The sequence below is a fragment of the Sinocyclocheilus grahami genome, unplaced genomic scaffold, assembly GCF_001515645.1.
Source record: "Sinocyclocheilus grahami isolate Dianchi unplaced genomic scaffold, SAMN03320097.WGS_v1.1 scaffold457.1, whole genome shotgun sequence".
NCBI lineage: Eukaryota > Metazoa > Chordata > Actinopteri > Cypriniformes > Cyprinidae > Sinocyclocheilus > Sinocyclocheilus grahami.
In genome coordinates this window covers 1,406,634-1,431,151 of record NW_015505636.1, presented here as the reverse complement: position 1 = coordinate 1,431,151, position 24,518 = coordinate 1,406,634, and the positions used below count along the sequence as shown (strand labels likewise).

The following is a 24,518-nucleotide window of genomic DNA, read 5'->3' as shown; positions in this document are numbered from 1 at the left end:
ACACACACACATATTAAGGACAATTTTATATTTATAAATAAATCTAAATATATACATATAAATATTTGTAATATATATATATATATATGTATGAGTGTGTATTTACAGTATGTATACTTAATATACACAGTACACACAAATAGATTATGTAAACAAACTTTTATTTTGGATGCGATTAATCGCGATAAATCGTTTGACAGTCCTAATTTATATTAATAACAATAAATAATTTGATTTATTAGTATATTTAGGGCTCTCCAAATAAAGCATTAACACACTAACATTTATTGACAACACTAATATTTATCAATGCAAAGAGTTAAATGTCTTTTAAATTTCAAATGGCTTCATCGCACAGTTTTTCTGAATAGCTTTGCGACAGATAAATTTGGGAAAAAATCTGAATTAGACACTATCTTTGACTAATAATAAAATACATGGGAAGCATTTTCTCCTTTCTTTTAAAACCTGATAAGCCAATTTATTTTACTATCCTAACTATGCGCATTTGAATGATGAGCTGCATAGCTGTAAATTCAGAAAGGGTCCTTAAACTCCTCAGTCCTTGCCTGGCTAGAGCCTGCGAGTGAATAAATGTTTCCCATGCTTTCACTGACCTGACATTAGTCAGCTTTCTCTACTTTTGGCATTCCATCATTGCTGTAATCACTACCTCCTCTACGACTGAGCATGTCAATTACCAGCAAACATCTCATGCCCTCGCCATTATGCTAAGCAACCGCAATGCAATGCTGTTGGGAAACTTTCTGTGCTGCAAAGAAAGGAGACAGTTTTAATTAAACTGCCGGAATAAAGATGAAGCCTAATTATTAACGCCACGACATCCGGCACAAAACCGCACCTGTCAACCTCTGCGGAGGGTGGCACCAACAGTGACACAAAGACACCTGCTCACAAAGACACACACAATAACATATGTAACACAAACACACAGCTGTAACAATAATTCAGCTGCTTTAGAGGCCAGGGTGTGTTCTTTTGTAAAAAAAAAAAAAACAACTAAAAGGGGACAGAAAGCATATACTTTTTTTTATAAGTTTGGCTTCTTTAAAGTTAACATGCTGTCTTAAAAATATTGCACTCATGGCACGAAACCAATGAAAAACCAATGAAAGGTGCTTAAATGGTCAAAGATGTCCATCTAATGCAAGACCAGCAATTAAAAAGTAGTGCATACAGATTCAAGACCAACTGTTTGTCTGTAAGAACAACGCATAACATGTAAAATTATACTCTAAGGGAGCTGTAAAAGGCAATAGGCTTTAATCTGTGGTGCTGTTTGTGTTGAACTGATGGTAATGGGACTCAATGAGGACCTAAAGCAGTAGCAGGGGATCCGGACGCAGTGCAGAAACATTGTATACTGAAAGATGTTTATGATACTACACACACACACACACACAAAAGAGTTCAGAAATTTTTCTCCCTTCAAAATAAAGAATAAAAGGCACATTAGTCCTCATCTGGTGACAGTGATTTCTGGCTCCTCACCACAGTACTGAGCTAAAGCGGCAAAAACCTGATTTGATCCTCAGCTTTGATCTTCTTAAGAAGTGTGCTGTGATTGTATCAGTGTCTGAGGATGAAGAAAAGGCCACATGTAAAGAGACCAATCAGGTTTAGTCAAAGGGACTGCTTGAGAAAGGAGTCTGCCAAAAGGGAGGGCAGATAACAGGCTGCTGTGTACTTTGTTTGGCTGAATATCTGCATGCATCTTCACAAGCTCAAGCGTATTTATCAAAGCTCACTTGGGGGATTTCAGGTAATACCGTAAAATCAATTATGCAAATGTAAAATGGTGAGAAGGATCAATATGTCTAGACCCACGCTCTGACTGAATTTGAGAGGGACAGTCTAGTGAAATGATATGACTTGTTTACAAACTAAAACAATAAAAAATTGTTTTTCTTGGTTGAAATAAAGCTCGGACTGAAATATCAAATAAAATAAAATATGAATAGATGAAAAAAAGTTAAGAACTAAAAAGCTGAATAGAAAATAAAAAAAACTAAACAAAAATCAAATAAAACTACTAAAATGTAAACTAAAATTAAAAAGTCAAATCAAAATATCAATAAATATTGTATATAAATAATACTATCAATACTGGTCTAACACCATGAGATTTCAACCTCTGACCAATAGAGGGCGCTACTGTCTGAAGTGTTGCGCCAGTAATGTTTTTCTATACAGTAGACATTCCAGAACAAATTGAACTTATGTTCTTATACATATAAAAGTGTAAATATAGGATTTTGTGCAATTTAGCATGTATTTATATAATATTAAAAGACAGCAGTAGGAGAAAAATAAACAGGGCATTTTGAAAATATCAAATGGTAACACCATACGCCACGGTACGGAATGATTACCATAGTATGATAAAATATAATGGTACTATTGTAAATACCATGATATATAGATATATATATATATATATATATATATATATAATTAATTAAATTTTTTTGGTGAGAAACCAGGATGGTGATCCTATTTTTATAATGTGATGCTGATGCATTCTTCTGGTTTGTAGGCACGCGTGTTATAGTTACTGTGTTCTGCAAGCCTTCAGAAAAGCTGAATTTCCCATATTCATAGCTCCGATCCGGTCTTTGTGTTCGGAAAGGTTTTAATAAATAAATAAATTAAGAAGGGAACAATAACTAGAGCACTGAAGGAGCCTCTTATTCCCAGAACACAGAGACACATTTTCATCCTGGCTGTAATTAAAGGATGCTGTAGTTGGGCTGGGAACCGTCAGTTTGGGGGATTCAAGATGTGTGTCCCTGACATACACACACACACACACACACACAGACAGACAGACAGACAGACAGACACAGCAAGCACACAATCTGAGGACATCCGTCAAAGGAAAAAAAACAAAACAAGTAAAAACAACAGCATAAAAGCAGATGTAATGCAAATTTTCTCATTATTTACTCACTCTCATGTTGTTCCAAACCTGTATGACATTCTTTCTTCCGCAGACCAAAAAAGGAGATATTAAAGGGATTGTTCACCTAAAAAAATCAGTCATTACTTATTCATCCTGGTGTTGTTTTAATGCACCAGTGAAGAAATAATGACTGAACTTATTCTCTCTATCTCCATCCTAGCACCCTCACATAATCCAGTACACAAGCAATTATCTAAAAGCAATAAGACATAAGGGACGTCTGCAGAGATACTACGTAAACTAAATCAATCAGTTCCAGATGAAATCTGAAAGAGCCAATCTGTCCTTATTGTCTTTTGCTGCAATTCTTTGTCCCTCTAATTACAGCAAATAGACAATGTAGAAAAACTAACTTGCTTCAAGTCAAGCATGGTTAGATTAGCTTAACAAATGCCTTAGAGTGGACAGGCACTGTGAAAGAAGCAGAACTGTAATTAGCGTGAGAATTAATGAGCACAAACAATAATAAAGCGGTACATTATGTCAGGTTATTTGCATTGCAAAGAGGTCAAGCAGGAGACTGAATGGTAGATATGAGTAGATAGATGCTGGCGTCAGGTGTTTAAGGGTGGGTCTGTTCCTCTGGGGCTCAGGCAGACAGTAGAGGATGGATGGTTCTTTATGTGCTTTTGAGATTAATTTAGATCCGCGAGGGTGACGTGCAGTGCAACATACAGTGGAGGGGTTTAACCTGGGGGTCAAAGAGTTGATGAATATACAGAGTGTGCACATCCCCCCTTAACACAGCGCATAAATCATCCTGTCTAAAGACGGAAAGAGACACATCTCTGTAACAATGCCATTAATACTTGATAAGGAGTACACAGACTTTAACTGTCCAACACAGATTTTCAAATTAATTAATGGGCTTACAGTATCAACCCCTCTCAGAGGGAATTTTAATTATGTTATTATTTGCTTATGCTCCTGTCATTCCAAATATGTATGACAAAATGAGACGTTTAGCAGAATGTTTACGCTGCTCTTGTCCATATAATTAAAACGAGTGGAGAATAGAGGCTGTCAAATATCAAAAAGCTCCATAAAAGCATAAAAAACTTTTTTTAGGATAAACTTTTTTTTAGGATAAAAAAATCCAAAATAAAATAATTTTAAAAAATAAAAAAAAATTCAAAACCTATTTCATATAATCCCATTCTTTTAAACCTTCTATTCAATAAAAAAATAAAATAATTACAATAATATTATTATTAATAATAATAATGCAAAAAGTAATACAGTTTCCAAGCAGATTTCAACATAAAAAATTCCTTGCCATCACAAGAATAAATTCCATTTTAAAATATATTAAAACATAAAACTTTCTTTAAATTGCAATATTATTTCACAATATTACACTTTTTATAGTATTTTAAACAAATAAATGTAGCCTTGGTAAAATAAAATAAAATAAATTATTAATTAATAGATTATTGGAAAAAAAAATGTGTGAATACATTGGACATGGACTATTAGTAATAGTAACAATTATTTAAATTATTATAGTCTTGCTTGACAGCCATGGTAGCATTCACTTTGAATTTATGGAAAAGAGCAGCTCGGGCTCCTTGCTAAAATAAAAGAAGAAAGTCATTCCAGATTCAAAATGGATGAGGGTGAGCATACAATAGCAGAATTTTTAATTTGGAGGTGAACTGTCCTTTTAAACTCACTGCACAGAGTGGTCCAGATACACATGTGGTCTGGATTACCCACCCCTCCCTGAATTCACTTTTGCCGGAGTAGCCGAGCCCACGCTGTGGAGACTTTTTACAGCTGTCTTTGTCTTTCTTTTGATTTCATCTTGGACTTCACACAGAGGTGAATTAATATAAAGTCTGTCGAGGGAAGGATCAAGAAGTAAAACTTACAAAAGGTGTTCGGTGGTGCAGAGGCAGACACACACAGTAAAGTTCTCTGAAGCAGAGCGTTCTGGCAGTGGAAGAAACTCTGTATGAGAATCTTTAAAATGCTCACGCAGAGGAGCTCGAGGTGAAAACACAGACGCTTTATGTTTAATTTACAGGGTGTTTTTTCTCTCCGAGTGCTCTACATTTTCTGACAGTCAACCGAAGCAACTGTCATTAGTTATAATAGGACCTTATCACACAGACTTTTTAAAGGTTAATTCACCTTACGTAACTATGCCACTAGTGGATAAACTTCAATACTTCATCAGAATAAAATCATAAAAAGGAATTCAAGATTTGTTCCACATACTATTCATTATCTATAAGGGTATGCTTGGATCTCTATGCACTAATCAGTAGCAGTGGAGTAATAGTGATGCTCAGGGGTAGTGACATGAATCACATATTAGCTGTTTTAGCAAACTGGTGAAGGATGCCTTGAAAGATTTGCTGGAAGACTTATCCGTCATATCAAAAACCTCATCCCTATTTGGCACGATGCAGTTCAGCAAACAAGCATGCTTTATCAGCACAAATTAAAATACTAATAAAAAGACTAGAACATCATGGATTCAGGAAAAGGTAAGTATGTGCAGGGATAATCCACACCAGAGGTCAATAATTAGCAGACCAGGCGCTGGGGATCCAGAGCCAAGATTGGTTATACCTGGGCTGCTTATAATTTCTCACTGAATTAATGTAATTATGGTATTTTTTTCCCTCAGCAACTTTTTTCTCTATACTAGTCTGCATGTACAAAAATATATACATACAGTATACATACATAGACACAAACACACATATTTATATACTGTATGCTCTCTCTCTCTCTGTCTCTCTCTCTCTCTCTCTCTCTATATATATATATATATATATATAAATAACAGTAGTGCAACAGTAGATCTATCCATATCAAATATTTTTGGTATAGTTGTTTCAGTTCAGTGTGCATGTGTACAGAACAAATAGTTACATAAATTATATAACAAACCCTAATAGTAATTTTTCTTTCCCTTTTAGAAATGTTATCGAGTTAATGTAATGTAACTTCTTTTCCTCTTTAGAAGCTCACAGGTGCAAAAGTATGTAATTTACATTAATGCAGTATAAATATTATAAGATAAATACAAATGTAAGCAAAAAAAAAAGTTGTTGATTTTTACTATTTAATAATTGAAAGTTCCTTGTATCTGACAGAGAAACATGAATAAAATGCAAAAACATTTGCCCACCAGTTCCTCCTCAGAAATGTTGTTGATGGCACATTAATGTTGCACCAACAAAGTTGAAAGGCAAGTAAAAACACAACTACCGGAATATGATGTATTTTTAATACAAGTCTCTTGGGCGTTTAAGGAACTTACGGAAGTTGACCCTAAACTGAGGAGTACTTGAGAAGGGAGCGACTGGGGGTGAAAGACCACTGTAAGCATTTTGTGTGGAAACAGGGCAGGAAAGATGAATATTTGATTTTTATTTTCTGCTTGAATGTGTCATAAATATTTAAGAGTAGGGAAGTTCCCTCTGCAGGAGGAAAGGTGCACAGCGCACACACATATGCACACACATACATATGCATAATCACAAACACCGCTACATACTGCATTGATCAGGAGTTAATTGATGCTTCTGTGAGGAAGAGGCTAATTGTGGGACTTCAGTCTTTACATTAATTATGCTTCTTGTAAGAAAGTGGATGCTGATTTAAGATGTGCAAATCTAGCACTCTGACCCGAAGATGTACATATACTGTAAGTGTTTATGTATGTAGCCTACAGCATTGCAAGTGGTGCACTTGTGCATTAAAGCTTTGATGTAATCGTTACTATTATTTACACTTACTGTATGTCTGAAGAGTTGTGTTGTGATCAGTGTACCTGAGCGGCCGCAGGGTCCTCAGTAAACGCAGCACCCGAAGCATTCCCAGGATCTTGGTGCCGCTGTTGGAGATCATGGATACCAGGATGTCAATCACGGAGATCATCACCAGCATGCCATCCAGAATGTTCCAGCTGCTCTTCAGGTAGGTATTCTCCCCAAAACACCAGCCCAAAGCAACCACCTTCACAACAACAACAGATATGATTTTAAAGTGGAAATGTTGGATAAAATTTCACTTAAAGCCAAATTGTGTATATTTTCATGATAAAACCTTTTATTCTAGTCCAAGTCAGCCATTTGTAGGTTGAACTGTTTGTATGAAAAATGGAAGACGGACTGATTGTACCATAATAGTCTAAATTAAAACTTTAGCAAAAATAAAAGGGTTCAACTTTAAATAAATAGTTCACCCAAAAATTTATATTTGCTGAAGATTTACTCACCCTCAATTTAGATTTGATTTAGATAGAGTTTGTTTCTTCATTTAAAAATTCTGGAGAAATATAGCAATACAGCACTTGCTCAATAACTGATCCTCTGCAGTGAATGGGTGCCGTCAGAATGAGAGCCCAAACAGCTGATAAAAGCATCACAAATAATCAACACAACTCCAGTGCATGTTTGTATGAAACAAATCCATCATTAAGGCATTTTAACTTTAAACCATCGCTTCTAGCCAAAATACAAGTCCATAATCCATAATAATGCCCTGTTGTCCGCTCACACCAAAATCCACTGATGATAACCATAACTGTTTAGGACTGTATTTGCTTGTAAACAGCACTTGATTTTTTCTCCTGATTCAGGCGAGACGACTTTTTCACTGGAGAAAGCAATATTATGAATAGAGGATGAAAGTTAAATCTTCTTGATGGATTTGTTTCCTACAAGCAGGCAAAGGTTCACTTCTCAAGACGTTAACTGAAGGACTGCAGTCATGTGGATTATTGTGATGTTTTTATCAGTTGTTTGGCTCTCATTCTGACGGCACCCATTCGCTGCAGAGGATTCACTGGTGAGCAAGTGATGTAATGCTAAATATCTCTAAATATGTTCCTCTGAAGAAACAAACTCATCTACATCATGGATGGCCTGAGGGTGAGTTTTTTTGGTGATTTTTGGGTGAACTACTTTAAGAAATTACATCTGTAAAGCATATTTTCTGTATCCTTCACAATTATGAATTGTGTTTACTGTAGCTTTCATGCTTTCATGACAAATTAATTTTGTAGATGTTAAAAATGCACACAATTTCATAAAAATATAAACCTGTTAGAAAAACTATGCACATGACAGGAAACGTGAGAAAACATGATGTGTTTGAAATCTGAATTTGGGAAGAAACACTTTCTTATTCCCTTGAGGTCTATGTCACACTGCCGTGGCATTTCTGAGAACGTATCAGGTTAGACTGGCATACAGCTGGCATATAAAAGGGCTTGGGGGGAAAGCTCAGAGAAAAGCTGAGATAAACAAACCAGGAGTGAGAATCATCTGACTAAAAAGTGCTAAGCATGAATACGCAGTTCCTAATGATGTTTCTGGTGAATATATCAAACCACAATGTGATCAGACCTCAAAGTGAACAAAGGAATGTCAGGCAACAAAAGCCAGGAGTTTCAACAGCCCTGTCATCTTCATCCAACCTGGAAAGTTTTCGTCAGTCGCCGTTAATTAACCTCCAGTGAGTACGATTATTCTGTGCCATGATTTTCATTTGAAATCTCTTGGGTGGGCATGACCTGCCATAAAGCAGGGCCCCAAAATAGAAACCCTAGACCTTTAGGACTGACACCTATGAACTTTTCTGTCTTCTCCAGAGAGGCCTCAGCATGTTCTTCCATTTCAACGACAGTCATTTGAATATCTGGCAGACAATCCGCCCCTACTTAGTATTAACTGCTGTGGTGAAGAGTGGAAAATAGAGAGCAAGGCTTGCTTAATAGACTCTTCATGTCAGTGGGCTCTATTTAGGACCTGCATTTCTTCAAATGTTTAATTCAGCTGACTGGCGGCAGTTGAACATGTCAGGGTGTGATTTTAATATTTTGCTGCTGTAGTCTTTGTTTAGACTTTGTAATTGTCAAAGGAAAGCAGTGCCTTAAAGGTATCATTCACCCAAAATGAAAATTCTGTCATTATTTATTCACCCTCACATTGTTCCGAACCTGCACAACTTATTTTATTCTGTGAAACACAAAAGGAGAGATCTGTTTTTGCAATTAAGGAAACTGACTCAAAAGCATCATAAAAAAAAAAAAAAAAAAAATATATATATTTATTTATTTATTTATGCATGTATGTCTTGTGCACTATAAAGCAAGTCTTCTGAAGTCTCCTTTCTGTGAGCTATTTACCACTGCAAACAGATGATTGAATTCTATTTCGAAGAAATGCTTTTGAAATATATATTCTAAGAATTCTGAAAAAAATATGAATAATTGTTTCTCTATTAAGCAGCACAACTGTTTTTAACATTTATAAGCAATGCTTTGAATTATATTCATGTTACATAGTTGAATACAGGTAACTTTAAAATCTTAAATAGCAAAAATAAATAAATAAAACTGCTGAATCAAATAAACATCTTATAATTTTATTTGATGAATGAATCATTTGTGAACTGGATCAAGCAATTAATTGATAAGATATGATTCCACCGAATTATTTGTTTAGTGATCAGAAGTTACTGCTTCTGTCATAAATGTTTCAAGAAGAGATAAGTCTGATATTACTATTTTCTGTGAATATTACATTTTATGATGCCTTTATCTATTTTTAAGCTCACAAGCTTGTAATTACATGAAAAATTATGATAGGCATAGCATTGAAAATGTCTCCATTTGTGTTCTACAGAATAAAGAAAGGTTTAGAATGAGATGAAGGTCATTTTATTTTCGGCTGAACTGACTCTTTAAAGTAAAAGGGCTGCAAGATAGGCTGAAAAGCCTGTGACAGGAATGTTTTCACCAGACTCCATTAGCCACACTGATCTAAGAGAGATTGGCACTATAAAAAAAAAGCCACAGGGAACCGAAGTTAGTCTGCTTTTGGCTGGTATTCTGGCCCAGTCAGTCTGTTAGTTTACCCTCTGTCAGAGACGATACCACACAGAGACAAATGCCAACCCCGTCACCTACCTTTATTGTCATTTCGGTCACAAAGATGGCAGTAAATATGTAGTTGGACAACGTCAGGAAGATGCGTTCCTGCGGAGAGAACCAGACAAGCAGGGAAAGTGACGGGTGAGTCAGTGCTGGATCAGAGGAGATTTGTGTGTGTGTGTGTGTGTGGCATAACACATTAGGGCTGCCTCCTGTGAAGGCATCTATTGGACTAAGAATCTGCCCACGCTTTGAGTACTCCGCGGGCATTAACATCACATACTCACACGCACACTGCATGCGATAAATTTTCTCCAGCATCCTCACTGGATACTACTAGATAACACAGTGGGTAACAAATGGATAAGTAACAGCTTCATGACAGTAACCATCTCTGAAGTCCAAATAAGTAAATCAAATCTGAAGAATTATATAAAGACAAAAGTGTCGGTTAAAAATCCTTCCTAAAATAAAATAAATTCTTAAAGTGATCATATAATAAATCATGATTTTCTTCCCTGGGGTCCATTTATATCATTACTCTAAAGAATTGTGTGGCAAAACACCCATTATGTATGTTTTTATGACTATTTATCATAATTTTCTAACTAGTGCTGGGCAACGATTAATCACGATTAATCGCATCCAAAAAGTTTTTGTGTACATAATGTGTGTGTAACTAGGCGGGGCTGAAGCCCTGGGGCCCGAGCAAGGAGGGGGCCCGGGATTGGCTGTGGAGTAGATTGACTGGAGCGCCGATCGCCAAAACCACCACGCCCCCCACTTATTAGCGCTGTAATTTAGTTGAGCTTTTTTCCATAAATTCCATGCATTACCATTTGAGATTGAAACGTAAATTTTGAATTTGGTTTACCAATCAAATGCATTTATTTTATATTTGACTTTTGAACGATATGCGCACGTATCTATCAGGTGAGTGCTCCCCAGTATGTCTGCATTCACCGCTCTTCACTTTGTTCTGGAGTAATCTGGAAATGGTCGTGCAAATAACAACATTCAATAAGTAAAAATGTCAGCAATTCTAAAAGAGAGAGGGGCTCAAAAAACGAAAAACTTCAAATACAAACAACATAAAAAACATGACTAAGTAAATTCCCCAGCTATCAGGTTATTTTACTAAAGCTGATGATGGAGTGGAAGTTGCTGGAACAGCAAGTGAACCGGGCACATGGAGCAGATAAAAACAGTGTCATCGTCCACACAGATTTTAGGTTAGTTTGATTATTAACAAGAATTTTGATATGGTATAAAAATCCTATTTAAAGCTTTATATATATATATATATAGGGTACAACGGGGCTAAAGGCGCCCCGGGGCAAAAGGCACTTTTGATATTATTTTCATCTAAACCACTAGATGGCACAAAAACGTGGCTTAGCACTTTCCAAAACATCCGTTTTTCAAGATGCACGTGTATATTTGTCTGATCTTTGACGCGATCGTGCCCAGCAGTGCAAAGTTGATTCTGTGCTGACTTGATCTAATATTTTATGTTTTTAAAAATGTTGAAGATTTAAGTAGCAAATGAGAATCGCTAAAATTAATGCATATATTTTGAGAGAAAGGTCTTTATGATTTTCAGATAATTTTGTTTTAGATAATTAAAGCAACAGTTTTTAAATAACGAAAGAATATGTAAAAGTATGGTATTTTAGCCCCCTGATCTGGGTTGTGCTGTTCTGTTGTAAATAAATCTTAACCAATGATTCCTAATTGCGTCTACTTCCGGAAGGCCAAATAAAGTGCTTTTGCTTCGTACTGAAACACACAGCGTCTCCCTGACATGGCTGGATCAACACTACTGATGTTCCTGAAACCACGCCTTCTTTCTTTGCGTGCACATTTGGGCGGCATTATGCTAATATTTCCACATCGTGATGTAGACATGTGGGGGCGTGCAGTGGCGGCTGGCCAATAGAGGGCGCTAGGGCGCCGCCCTCCCTGAACCACACACACAAAATAATAATTATATAAATTATTTAAATCTATATTTGTATGATGTGATATATTAGAAAAACATCTGTAAAAAAATATATATGTTTTTACCATCATAATATGACGTCTCTGCCTGTCGGCACGTCTCAATTTCAGCTGAGGGGCAATCGAGAAATCGCCCACAGGAGGCGGGTCTTTGTAGAATTTAGTCAAATGCTGATTCAAGATATAAATATATTCAAGATGTGACATAAAATTTAGCCAAGCAGCGTCCTCAAATCTTATCTGAAATGGGCGATTTTTCTGTGGCCCCAAACTGCTAAAATCAGGGCTGGTCTGTAGTGACGCAATTTTCAATTATGTGACAATGGCGTGCTCAGGTGTCATTAATTCCGAACACGAACCTAACTCTGTAAAGTCTCTACTCCAAAGTCCGTTTGAGAAGAGAACTTTGGCAGAAAAACTGAAGATAAAAGAGCTGGGTCCAGATCAGCCTGACCTTCACAAAACTATAACAGCACGTGATATTGAAATGTCAACGAATACATCAATCAATGTAAAGTAAATACGCTCTTCTATCTTAACTTCAAACATGTGGATGTTGGTTTTATTCACAGAACTATAAGACAACACATGATATTAAAATGTGAACAAATTCATCAATTAATTTCCTATAAATGTACTCTTCTATCTCATTTTCTAAGGGTGTGTCTTGATACTTGTTCCTAAAAGAATATTTCAATGTTGATATTATTCACATAACTATAAAATGAGAAAACGTATGTCTGCATTGCAATTCATATTGCAACGCTTACTGTAATTGTTTGATGTGCCAATGTGCCACAGCCCCACCTCAAATTTTTTTCACCAGTCGCCACTGGGGGCGTGTTAGAATGAGCTGTTTTAGGTAGGTGTGGTTGACTCTTAACTTTTATAAAGAATATCTCTTTGGATTTTTTTATGACTTTAGTTTTTGCAACTTTACAGATCTTCTTTATGCACCAAGAGCTTGTAACACTTCAAAGAGAAAGGAAAGCTTGAAATCGCATCATATGACCCCTTTAATCGATGGCTGACTTTTCCATTTGTTGACATGACATGGCTAGATTCAGATGGTAAATATCATATATTATGTTGGGTGTCCATATTAGAGATAATCACCATGTTTAGAATGAAACCATCATATGTAAAAACATGATATTAATCATATCATATAATAAAATATAATTTGCTGTTACTACTGTAAGTATATATTCAATTATTATTGGATCTCCTTCAATACTTTCAGAATCTTTACTTATTAAAATGATTTTGTTTCTGTATTTTAAAATATATATTTTTTATATTAACACATTTTAATGACAGCATATTTATTGGGGGAAAAAAGTATACTTTTATTTTTCAAAATAAGCAGAAAATAGTACAAACATTGCTAAAGTGATTATTTTGAACAAGTATTAACTTAGACATTATTTTAAAAAAGTATTTGTATAAATACTGCGTGCCTTTTACCCCGTATCATGATTAATCGTTGCCCAGCACTACTTCTTACCCATTTTTTGCCTTTAAGAATAAGTATTTCACTCAGCATTGCTTTAGAATACTATAATCTAACCTCTGGAAACTTTTACTGTCATTTTACACACATTTTATAAGGGCAAAATTTGATTTTGATTGAATTTTAATTTGATGTTTCATTGTTCCCATTCACAGTTAAAGTGACATGAGATTACATCCGTAAACATAAGACTGTTACAAATCACTATCATCCTAAAATGACACTGCAAACACGAAAACCTCCTGCTCCTCTCGCCTGCCGTCCGTGCCACACGGCCTTCCCACACAGCAGGTGCTGCCCTCTCCACCTTTCTGCTCTGACCTGAGCCAGGAGTGTTTGTTCCTCTTTCTATAACAGACTGTAACACTGTCAACAGACCCCAGACTGAATGCTCTCATACTAAGATCACTCAAATCTAGAGACTCCTGGTGTAAGGAATATGACTCGCTCGACGCCAATGCCACAAGTGCATTAATATGCTGATATACAGAAAGAGCCATGTGCTCATTAGAGATTAAATAGTTCCATTAAACAGTTAGGTATATTTTTGTTCAATGTCTATAACCCCCCCCCCCCCCCCCCCCCCCCATTGTATGCATTTCTGAAAAAGCAGATGGAAAGAATTGAAAAGAAATTCCAAATGGAAAGAACGGAAAGAATGAACTTGCTCGAAGGTACGGAGTATTTACTATTTTTGGAAAGAAGTAATACTTTTATTCAGCTAGGAGGCAGACTGGTCAAAAGTAACAGCAAAGACAATCTATTTCAAATAAATGTTGTTCTTTTGAACGTTATATTCATCAAAGAATCCTCAAAAAGATAAAGCAGCACAACTGTTTTTAATATTAATAATAATAATAAGAAATGTTTCTTAATCACCAAATTGGCATTAGAGTGATTTCTGAAGAATCATGTGACATTGAAGACTGGAGTAATGATACTGAAAATTCAGCTTTGCCATTCACAGGAATAAATTACATTTTAAAACATATTAAAATAGAAAACAGTCATTTTAAAATGTAATAACTTTTTATTGTATTACTGTTTTAGAGTATTTTTGATCAAATAAAAGCAGTCTTGGTGACCATGAGAGACTTCTATTAAAAGTTGTACTGTAGATGTGAATATAAATCTAAAAAAATGCAAAAAATAACAAAACAAAAAGACAAGCTGCATGGCGAGTTTGTGTAAAAACAAGAAAAAAAATGGTCACACTTTTTCATTAATTCATTAACAAACCATTAACTACAATTTGTGCTTTAATAAACTCCTAATTTTCTGTTTTTTTAATAGTTAGTAAGGTAGTTGTTAAATTTAGGTATTGGGTAGGATTAGGGATGTAGAATATGGTCATGCAGAATATGTGCTTTATAAGTACTAATAAACAGCCAATATGTTAATAATCACCATGCTAATAGGCAACTAGTTAATAGGGAGAACTAGTCCCTATACTAATGTGTCACCAAAAAAAATTTAAATTAAAAAGGAAACTTTTAATACTAAACATTAATAATCAGGCCTACTCTGAATCAGCCTCAAAATGATCTAATCTTGCATCCTAAATAACAATGTACAGAGTATAACCATGCAAACCAAACAATCAGCAATTTGAACCTTTATACACCTCCTAGTGTTTAAACCCGTCTTGGTCCCACTCGCCCACTTTCTCCCTCCACTTTTCTGTCTACACTGCACCGTCCTGAACGATACAAAAAAAAACATACATTAAACAAATACAATGCAGTTTGCATTAGAGGTGACAGAAAAGATTAATACCCACAGTGTAGTCTATGCTGGATGCTCTGTCTACAGTATGTCAGACATGCATTGTGAAAGCCTAATGGATTACGATGTGGGCTGCTTACACAAAGGTTATTAATTTGGTCTCAGTAAGGGGTGACCCAGTTAACTGGAGGGCTGCTAAGATCCCACCATGGTTCCTTTGAGCGAGGCATTGATTGCTGAATTTCTTCATCTATTACTTGACGTTATTACTGTGATTCATGATTGTTTTGGCTTTTTATGGAAAAGCTGAAGCAGAATGAGAATCCATATACAAATCAGCCCTCAGCTCTGCCACAAGCAATTTTGTTTAAGTCAACAGGTATTGAGGATTCATTCAACCTTGCAAATAAACCTTGGTGTTTAAGCTAAGCTTTTTTGAAAAGCATTCTGGCTGAAATGGGATGGGAAGCTGATTTGTACTTTAAACAACTGGTGTGGACGTCTAACTGTCTATCTAGATTGTTTGTCCTTCTCCTACTGTGTCTGAGCAGCAGGGCCCAGGGGCCATCTTTCCCATGACCCCCCGCTAATGCATGTTTCAGTGGGTCGTGGCATCATGTTCTAAAACTCCTGTTCTCTCTGAGAAAGCCTCCTGCTGACATCATCAATGCGGTTTGAATTGTTTCAGAAAACAGACTGACGTCTTTGCCATTCCATTCTGCTCAGAGGCTTGTTTTCATTCATTGTCGAGTGAACCGTGTGTGTATGTGCAGGTCAGTATTCATGAATGAGGAAGAGCGTGTCTGAGAAGCACGTGTCTGTTTGGTCTCTGAAGGAGAAGGGTCAGACAACCCCTGTCCTTCACTCTCATTCTTTTAAAGGTTACTGGATGTCTGAGGTAGCACACGCGCACACACACACACACACACACACACACACACACACACACACACACACACACACACACACACAACAGTACATCTAGTTTGGTGGAGAAAACAGAGACAAACAAAATAAAAAAATAAAAATGAAAAAATATGCAAGTTTCAGTTAATGTGATTGTGAAAATCACATTGTGACAATGTGACAAAAAATACTCTAGAAAACTCTAGTTAAATCTAACAAAATCAAAAATAAATACAACAAAAAATTTTTTAAAGACAGACAGACAGACAGACAGACAGACAGATAGACAGATAGATAGATAGATAGATAGATAGATAGATAGATAGATAGATAGATAGATAGATAGATAGATAGATAGATAGATAGATAGATAGATAGATGTGTATAATGTGCTGCTTAAAAAAATCATCAGCTGAACATTGCTGTTGTTTAAAACTGTAAAATTTTTGTTTTTGAGTCTGTACATTGGTTCTCAAAATGATTCAGTAGCAAATTAGTGTGAATCAAAAGCAATCAGTAATAAGTAATTCGGGGGATCCACTTTTTAATTTAAATGCATTTGTCATTCGTTCAGTGTGTAGGTACTTGGCTAGAGACAGAAAGAGAGGCAGAGAGTAATCAAAAGCTGCTAAAACTCCCCTTGGTATTTTCATCACCCTTTTCCCATTACTTTGGGCACTGAAAAGGCCTTGTCTACAGAGGGGAACTCAGGTGGGGAGTCTGATGGCATTTGTTCATACCCAAATGAAAAAATGTCTCCATATGAAATACTGATGACACACATCTGAGCTCCGTGAGGTACCTGTTACTAGATCAAGTCTGTCACAGGGAGATGAGATGGTTTGCATAAGCTCAACATGGAGGTTCTATTACAGACAAAGTCACGCAATTCTGCAGTGACAGTGGGACCGAACTGACATTACCTGGTCCAAAGATTCTGCAATTACTCATAAATGTCATATCATACTGTGGATTCATATTGAAATGTGCACATGCCTTAGCAAACATGTCACAGGTCATTACCAGAAAACATTTACAAATTTTACTTACATTCACAAATGACAAAACATGCAATGTGGCAAAGTAATTTGTTTGTAATAGTTCAACTTAAAATACTCAAAAAAACATTTTTTTTCATGTTTTAGTCTTTGTAACATTTTTCATTAGCCATAATAATCTTACTATGCATTTACACCTATGCAAATACATAATTAAATTTCTTAAATGGCAAAAACACTGTGTTCCATGTGCCCCAGTCTAAAAAAATGCACATGCCTGTGCAGGGAAGGAAAATAAGTAGAGTTTTTCCTCTTCTGTGAATTGCTGACAGGACGCCTTAAGGGGGAAGTAAACTAATATCATAGCGGCTCAGAGGCACACATGGTAAAAACCAGATTACATGGATTAAACCTCAGGAAAATAACACAACGAAAAACAACCCTTCCATGCTACATAATGTGTCTTAGAAAACCGTTACACGTGAGAAAGCGTTAAGGTCTTTTAAGGTCAGTATTTCCATTACTGACATAATCCTTCATCAGTTTGGGGGGGAAAGGCTTTTACTTGTTCCTTTTTTCCAGTTTTTTGTTCCAAATCAAGAATGTGCATACACGTGAAAAAACTAAATACAACTATATTCTGTGAACAAATCAATGTAATTGGATATAAATCTACATGGAAAGTCTCTGATGGGCATGAAGCCTCTGGGGTTTCTCTCTTTTTCATCAGTTTCAGAGGTAGACAGAGTCATTGGATAAAAGAAAATAATGCTAATGTATGCATCACTATATGCAATGAGCCTGATGCAAAAAATTAATTTTTCCTGCATACATTCAGATTACATAATGTTATACAATAGGCGGACCATTTACAATACTCCTGTGCATTTCTGTATAAAGCAGCTCAGTGTGAAAAATCACAATGATATTTCACACTGACAAATTGCTACAGAATGAGTGCTAGAGTGACTCTGGACATAAATTTGATATTAGATAATAAATTAATTATGGTTAGAAGGTCCAAAGTAGCTCTTGACTTGGATTAACAGTGAATTAATAAAGAGCTCTAAATGGTCTCATTTGGTACACAAGTGAGCGAAAAGTCTAGGTAGGCAACGTTTTATGAAAATATGTGTCTTAAAATGTCAGGAATCTGGTAGCTGCCCAAAATGATGGACATCTGCTGTCTCTATGAGGTCTGCAGCAGTCCTGTTCTGCTAAGTCAAAAAAAAGAGCAACTAAAATAGCTGTTTTTCCCTGAAATACTTTTACTCATATACAGTTTACCAACAGTACCGTATATGAAGTGTAGCAATTTTGACTCTATAGTAATATTCTTATAACTATTATGCTCTAGATAAGAAAAGAAAGAAGATAAAATATTTCTTGCTTCTGTCTTACAGTAGGTGTCCTGAGGGAGCATGTAACTGCTGAAAGTAGTAAACATACAAAACTGATAATGAGATGTAGTAAAGTATTTAAGCCAAGCTGATTGTGTCCTTTGGGTCTGTAAGAAAGCATGAATAACAAATTGAATCTTTTCTGTTTTAACATCCTAAAAGAACAGCAAAACCATCCAACTCCCGAGTCGTCTAATAATCTACTTTTTATTGTTAGTCACTAACAAAACAACCAGTTAGACAAGGTAATAATTACGGACACATGCTAGACTAGCATACTAACTACCATAATGATCACCCAGTTTTAGAATATGGAAATGACAGATATACTTAACACTCTGGGGCAGCAGGAAAATAATGTCCTGATTAACTAAGGGCATTAAAAGCAAGTACAGGTGCATCCCAATAAATTAGAATGTCGTGGAAAAGTTAATTTATTTCAGTAATTCAACTCAAATTGTGAAACTCGTGTATTAAATAAATGTAATGTACACAGTTTATTTAATACACGAGTTTCACAATTTGAGTTGAATTACTAAAATAAATTAACTTTTCCATGACATTCTAATTTACTGAGATGCACCTGTACACAACTGCAAATCCTTTACTAATGACAGACAGAATAGAATAAAATAGAATAGTGCTGTCAAATGATTAATCGCATCCAAAATAAAAGTTTTTGTTTATATAATATATGAGTGTGTACTGTGTATATTATGTATATATAATTACAAACACACGCATGTATATATTTAAGAAAAATATGTTAATATATATATATTTATATAAAATAAACAATATAATAATATAAATATATAAATGTACATACATGTAAATATTTTCAAAATATAAACAGTATGTGTGTGTATTTATATATACATGTAGCGTCTGCGTATAATCATGCATGATCTTTGGGGTTTTATGGCTTAAGAGACCCTTTTAGCTTTTGACATTTGCATATAAAAGTTTCAAACACATTCCAAAGAGACATAAATGACCACCGGGGCCAGGCACAATGGGCCTGGCTGACCAAGCAAACTAACACACACACACACACACACACACACAAACACACACACGTAAAGACCTTTTACTCTATTATACTCTACAAATATATCTGGTATATTGCATGTGTTGTTTGTACGTTTCCCTATTAGATTAGCTGAGTTACCACTCGTTATTTGTGTTAGTTAAAGCCCTAAACACTGATATTCAGGTGTATGGATGTATCTTTGGTTTAATCGATTCTAAAGGTCTCTTTCTTGGTATCAATATTATCTGCTCTTTATTCCTCAAACAATGATGTACAGTATGTGATTGTGAAACGCATCATACGATTTGTACTATATTTTGGGTTAAAACTGCAGAAATTCCAGACCGGCCATAAAACATGCAAATGGGCCATCAAGGGAAACAAAGGAAACTTCTCCCGCTCAAAAATTCACGCCTGGTATTGGCCAGTCCACCCAGAATAGGAACCCTCAAAAGTGATTAGCCTGAAATAATCTTTGCTCAGAAACCCTCTTCGATTCACACAACCCTTTTCCCAGACTCTCAAGCCTTTCCTCTTGAGTTTTTATTTTCCGGCAGTTTTTATCTTCAAGTAACTTTAGTCGCTGTGGACTTTTCCTTCTTCAGAAGAACCAGAAGTAAAACTTCCAGCTCACTCCGAACAAACTCACCAAAGACCGCCGTTGTCTACCGCATCAGGACTCTTGTTCAGCAATCGAAACCAATGCAAGTAACCGTTTACAATTATTTAGATGCGTGTTTAAGTCTCAGCCCCTTTTAAGGTGATTTTTGATTCTCTGATGTTTCTCAAAGGTTGTGTCTAAAATTGATGTGAAATGCTGCCATTCTTTTACTTTCTTCTCTCTTTTCCTTACTTTGTTTCATTCTGTACATATATGTGTTTTACTTAGTTATATGTTAGATATAGTTTAATTTATTAAATCCCTTATATTCACAACTGATTGTCTCTGTTTGCTGCTCACAATTCGAAGTCAATGAATGTTTGAACCCTTGCTACATTTGCTAAATTACTGCTAGCACTGCATAAAGAAGGACAGTTTATTCTTCCTTGGCCAGGAAAATAATAGTTTTTTGACTTGGTAAATTATTATACTGTCTGCTCGGTGGACGGACAGATCAAATAATTGCAATATTGATTCTGCTACAGTTAATTCGAAGATATAATCTAAATATTTATTATTAATCATAACCAGTTATAATTAGTCATAAATATTTCCCTTTTGAGCTGATTTACTACATACATAATAAATATACACAATACACACACATATTTCATGTAAACAAATTTTTTTATTTTGGATGCGATTAATCATTTGACAGAACTAAACTAAACTAAACTAAACTAAACTAAACTAAACTAAACTAAACTAAACTAAAATAAACTAAACTAAACTAAACTAAACTAAACTAAACTAAACTAAACTAAACTAAAATAAAATAAAATAAAATAAAATAAAGCAAAGCTATATACCCTTGAGACCAAATGACAAGAGGGAGCATGGGACCTCAAAGAAAATCTAACTTTTTTTTTCAACTGTCACATGACTGTTATCAGAATTACTTAAATAAGTTCAAATCCTTATCCTGCAAAAACTATGAAAATGTTGCCAAAAGTGAACTTTTTTTAATAAAAAATAAGAAAACAACTATGTCAGATAAGTGTTTCAATTGTCTGACCTATTATTCCTACAGCAAAAGTTGCTTTGAATGGCATGCGTGCGTGTGTGAATGTGCATGAGGTAACATTACTCACAGCGCTGGAGGGGTCGATTCTGGGCCTCTCCATGGCAATAGTGATGCAGTTGAGAAAGATGATGACAAGAACCACATGGTCAAACATCTTGTGAGTGATGATTTTATTGCAGGTCACACGAAACCTGCAAGACATAATCACACCAGACATGGTGGGCTGAGTGATGTAAACATTCAACATCATGTTGATCATAAAATTAATAAATAAGAAACTGATTTCCACTAAAAATAGGTCACAAAGTTTGACAAGTTTCTGTGAGGCTACAGTAGTAGAGCTTTTCTTAAAGGGGTGGTTCACTGGTTTTTTTCTGGTTTATGGTGTGCAGTCTAACATGTGCTAATGCATAATTAAAAAAAAACAACATTATTTTTCACATAATTTACCTTTATTCCACACCGCTCTGTCCCTTCTCTGAGAAACACACTGATCATTTCTTGCTTTTATGAAGCCCCGCCCTCAGAAATAGGTGATGGGCTCTGATTGATTAGCTAGCCCAGTGTTGTGATTGGCTAAACCGCCTTAAGTGCGCGTCTAATCGTCTCGCCCCTCACCTCAGCGGCATGTGCTCCGGTTGTATTGTAAACAACGGTGTTGTAAATATCGCTTATCAGTTTGAGCCCGATTGAGAAGCAGAGGATATTATTGAAGAGGATTGTGCAGAACCTGTGCAAGCACGGCTTTTAATGGTAGGCCTATGTTTTTAGTTTGTTGTTGTCTCATACTTTTAGATATGCTGTTATTTGTAAATGCTACTGCTTATGTTAGCTTTTAATATTCGGTTTTATCCTGATTAAAGCTTTACAGTACAGTAACGGCACACATCCATGTTTAACGCTTCTCATAGCTATGTGAAAATAAGTGTATAAATGGAACAGTTCATTGTTGGAGCTAAGCTGAATATGAGAGAGAGAGATATGCAGAGCATGTGCAGAGTAGGGGACGCGAGGAACAGTATCAAGAACCGCTACTTTAGAACATTGATTTTGAAACTTATGAATCCATTAGAATCGTTAGAAAACAGAATCGCTATTCATTTATGAATAGATTTTTACGTGCACCTCTAGTTTTCTCTTCCTCTTCTCTAAAGCAGCGCAGCATGGCCTCACCCCCCTTGCTGCCTTTTCCCGAGGGTGGGGTTTATCTAGGGTTTGTTACGTCACAAACCCGGGAAGTAACTTGTTGAAGTCCCTACCAGCCATTTTTGTAGGCATTAAACTGCCAGAATTTTAAAAGACGATTTCTCCGTTTGCATTGAACTTTCAGCTTCGTAACTTTGCAGATATTGTTTATGCTCAAACAGCAACATTTCACACTAAGTAAAAAAAGTGAAATCGCAATCAACCACCCCTTTAATGGAATAGTGTCCCCAAAATGAGATGACTTTCATAATTTATTCACCCTCATATCATTTGAATTCTGTATGACTGACTGTCTTGTATGCAAAACTGTTTGTAATAAACAATAAACAAATGTAATAAACAAATCCATCATTAAGATGCTTTCATTGTGCCCAGAAGCGACAGTTTAAAGTTAAACACCTTAAGGATGGATTTATTTATAACAAACATGCAGCTTTTCTCTTCCACAATGTTAACTGATGGACTGCAGTCATGTGGATAACTTGTGGATTATTGTGAAGTTTTTAACGGCTGTTTGGACTCTCATTCTGATGGCACCCATTCACTGCAGAGGATCATCCAGAATGCAAGTAACATCCATTTATCATTTTGGAAACAAAAACAGCATTTTGAGTCCCATTCTATGTATAATAATGATACAAAGTAATAACAATAATAACAGGTATGAGATGTTAACAATCATGACAGGCATCACTTCGGGTTCATTCATAACAAGATAACTACATATGCCAAATATTTCCTCTATTTCACTTCAGTTGAATTTGTGACAAACATATGCATGAACGTGTGTCTGCCATAAGACATACTGCACAACGGCATGACTCCTTTTATGAATAAATAGTGCTGAGTTCTCTTTAATGTCTCGGAGACTTGGCCTGATGTTAAAGAATTTATGCTCTGAACGGCACTGTGTGGGAACAGATGGCAAACTCTGTGCTGTTGTCATGCCAACCTGCCTCTCTCAGCCCCGATCGCTCATGCTGGGAGTGTGGTCATGCCGGGGTGAAATGGGGAGAGAAGTCTAATGCTGTGTCCGATACCTAAGGCTGCTGCCCTACTGCCTCACTACCCAGTTAGTCGATGACTTCACAGCCGTTATTGTGAAGACAACATCACACAAGGTTTCACAGGCTTCCAAAAGTACATAATGTCACATCTAATGATCTACAACAAACTCAAACGGACTTTAGATATAACCATATATTTAAAACAAATATTCATTGCTCATGCAATGCTTATTTCTGAGCAGATATGAATTTAAAAGTGGAAATAAATAAAACAGTTGAAACATTTAAAAATCACAGGAATAAATTACATTTCAAAATACACTATCGGTCAAAAGTTTTGGATTATTAAATTTTTTAAATGTTAAAAAGTTCTCATGAAGGCTGCATTTATTTGATTAAAATACAGTAAAATATTTAGAATATTATTAGTGAACTGTTTTTATTTTAAAACATTTTTCTGTGATTGAAAAGCTGAATTTTCAGCAGCCATTATTCCAGTCTTCAGTGTCACATGATCCTTCACAAATTATTCGAATATGCTGTTTTTGTGCTCAAGAAACATTTATTATTATTAATGCTGTAAACAGTTTTATTTTCTGCTGATTATTTCTTTGTAAAAAAATTTTTTTTAATAAATTAAAAAAGATAAAGAAAGAAATCAACATTAATAAAACTTTTATTAATAACTGTGTAGCAATAATAATTAAGCACCAAATCAGCAAATTAGAATGATTTTTGAAGGATCATGTGACACTGAAGATAATATTTTAGATTATATATATTTAAAATAATTAACATACAAATCTTAATAATTCAAAACTGTTTCCCAGTAATGTATATTAAAATAGTTTTCACCCAATTTTAATTATATTTTACAATAATATTATTTTTGCTGTGTTTTTGATAAAATAATTGCAGATTTGATCAAATAACTACAGACTGTTAAAGGGTTAGTTCACCCAAAAATGAAAATTAGCCCATAAATTACTCACCCTCAAGTCATCCGAGGTGTATATGACTTTCATCTTTCAGACAAATCCAGTCGGAGTTATATTAAAAATGGTCTTTGATCTTTCAAGCTGTTTCACGGCACTCAGTGGGTGTTGCATGCATCAGTCCAAAAGTTGTTAAATAAAAAGCGTCCATCCATAAAAAAAGTGTCTCAC

General features: G+C 35.4%; 1 protein-coding gene across 3 annotated transcripts in view; it reads right to left on the bottom strand.

The window, feature by feature from the left end:
* Positions 1–24,518, bottom strand: part of cacna1g (calcium channel, voltage-dependent, T type, alpha 1G subunit) — a 161,814-nt gene that overhangs the window by 58,728 nt on the left and 78,568 nt on the right. For all 3 annotated transcript variants that reach the window (XM_016234764.1, XM_016234763.1, XM_016234765.1), the window contains exons 18-20: positions 21,207–21,330; positions 9,915–9,983; positions 6,771–6,955 (exon numbers count right to left, since the gene is read on the bottom strand). In XM_016234764.1, coding sequence (XP_016090250.1) covers positions 6,771–6,955; positions 9,915–9,983; positions 21,207–21,330 — 378 coding nt within the window. The remainder of the gene's footprint in view (positions 1–6,770; positions 6,956–9,914; positions 9,984–21,206; positions 21,331–24,518) is intronic.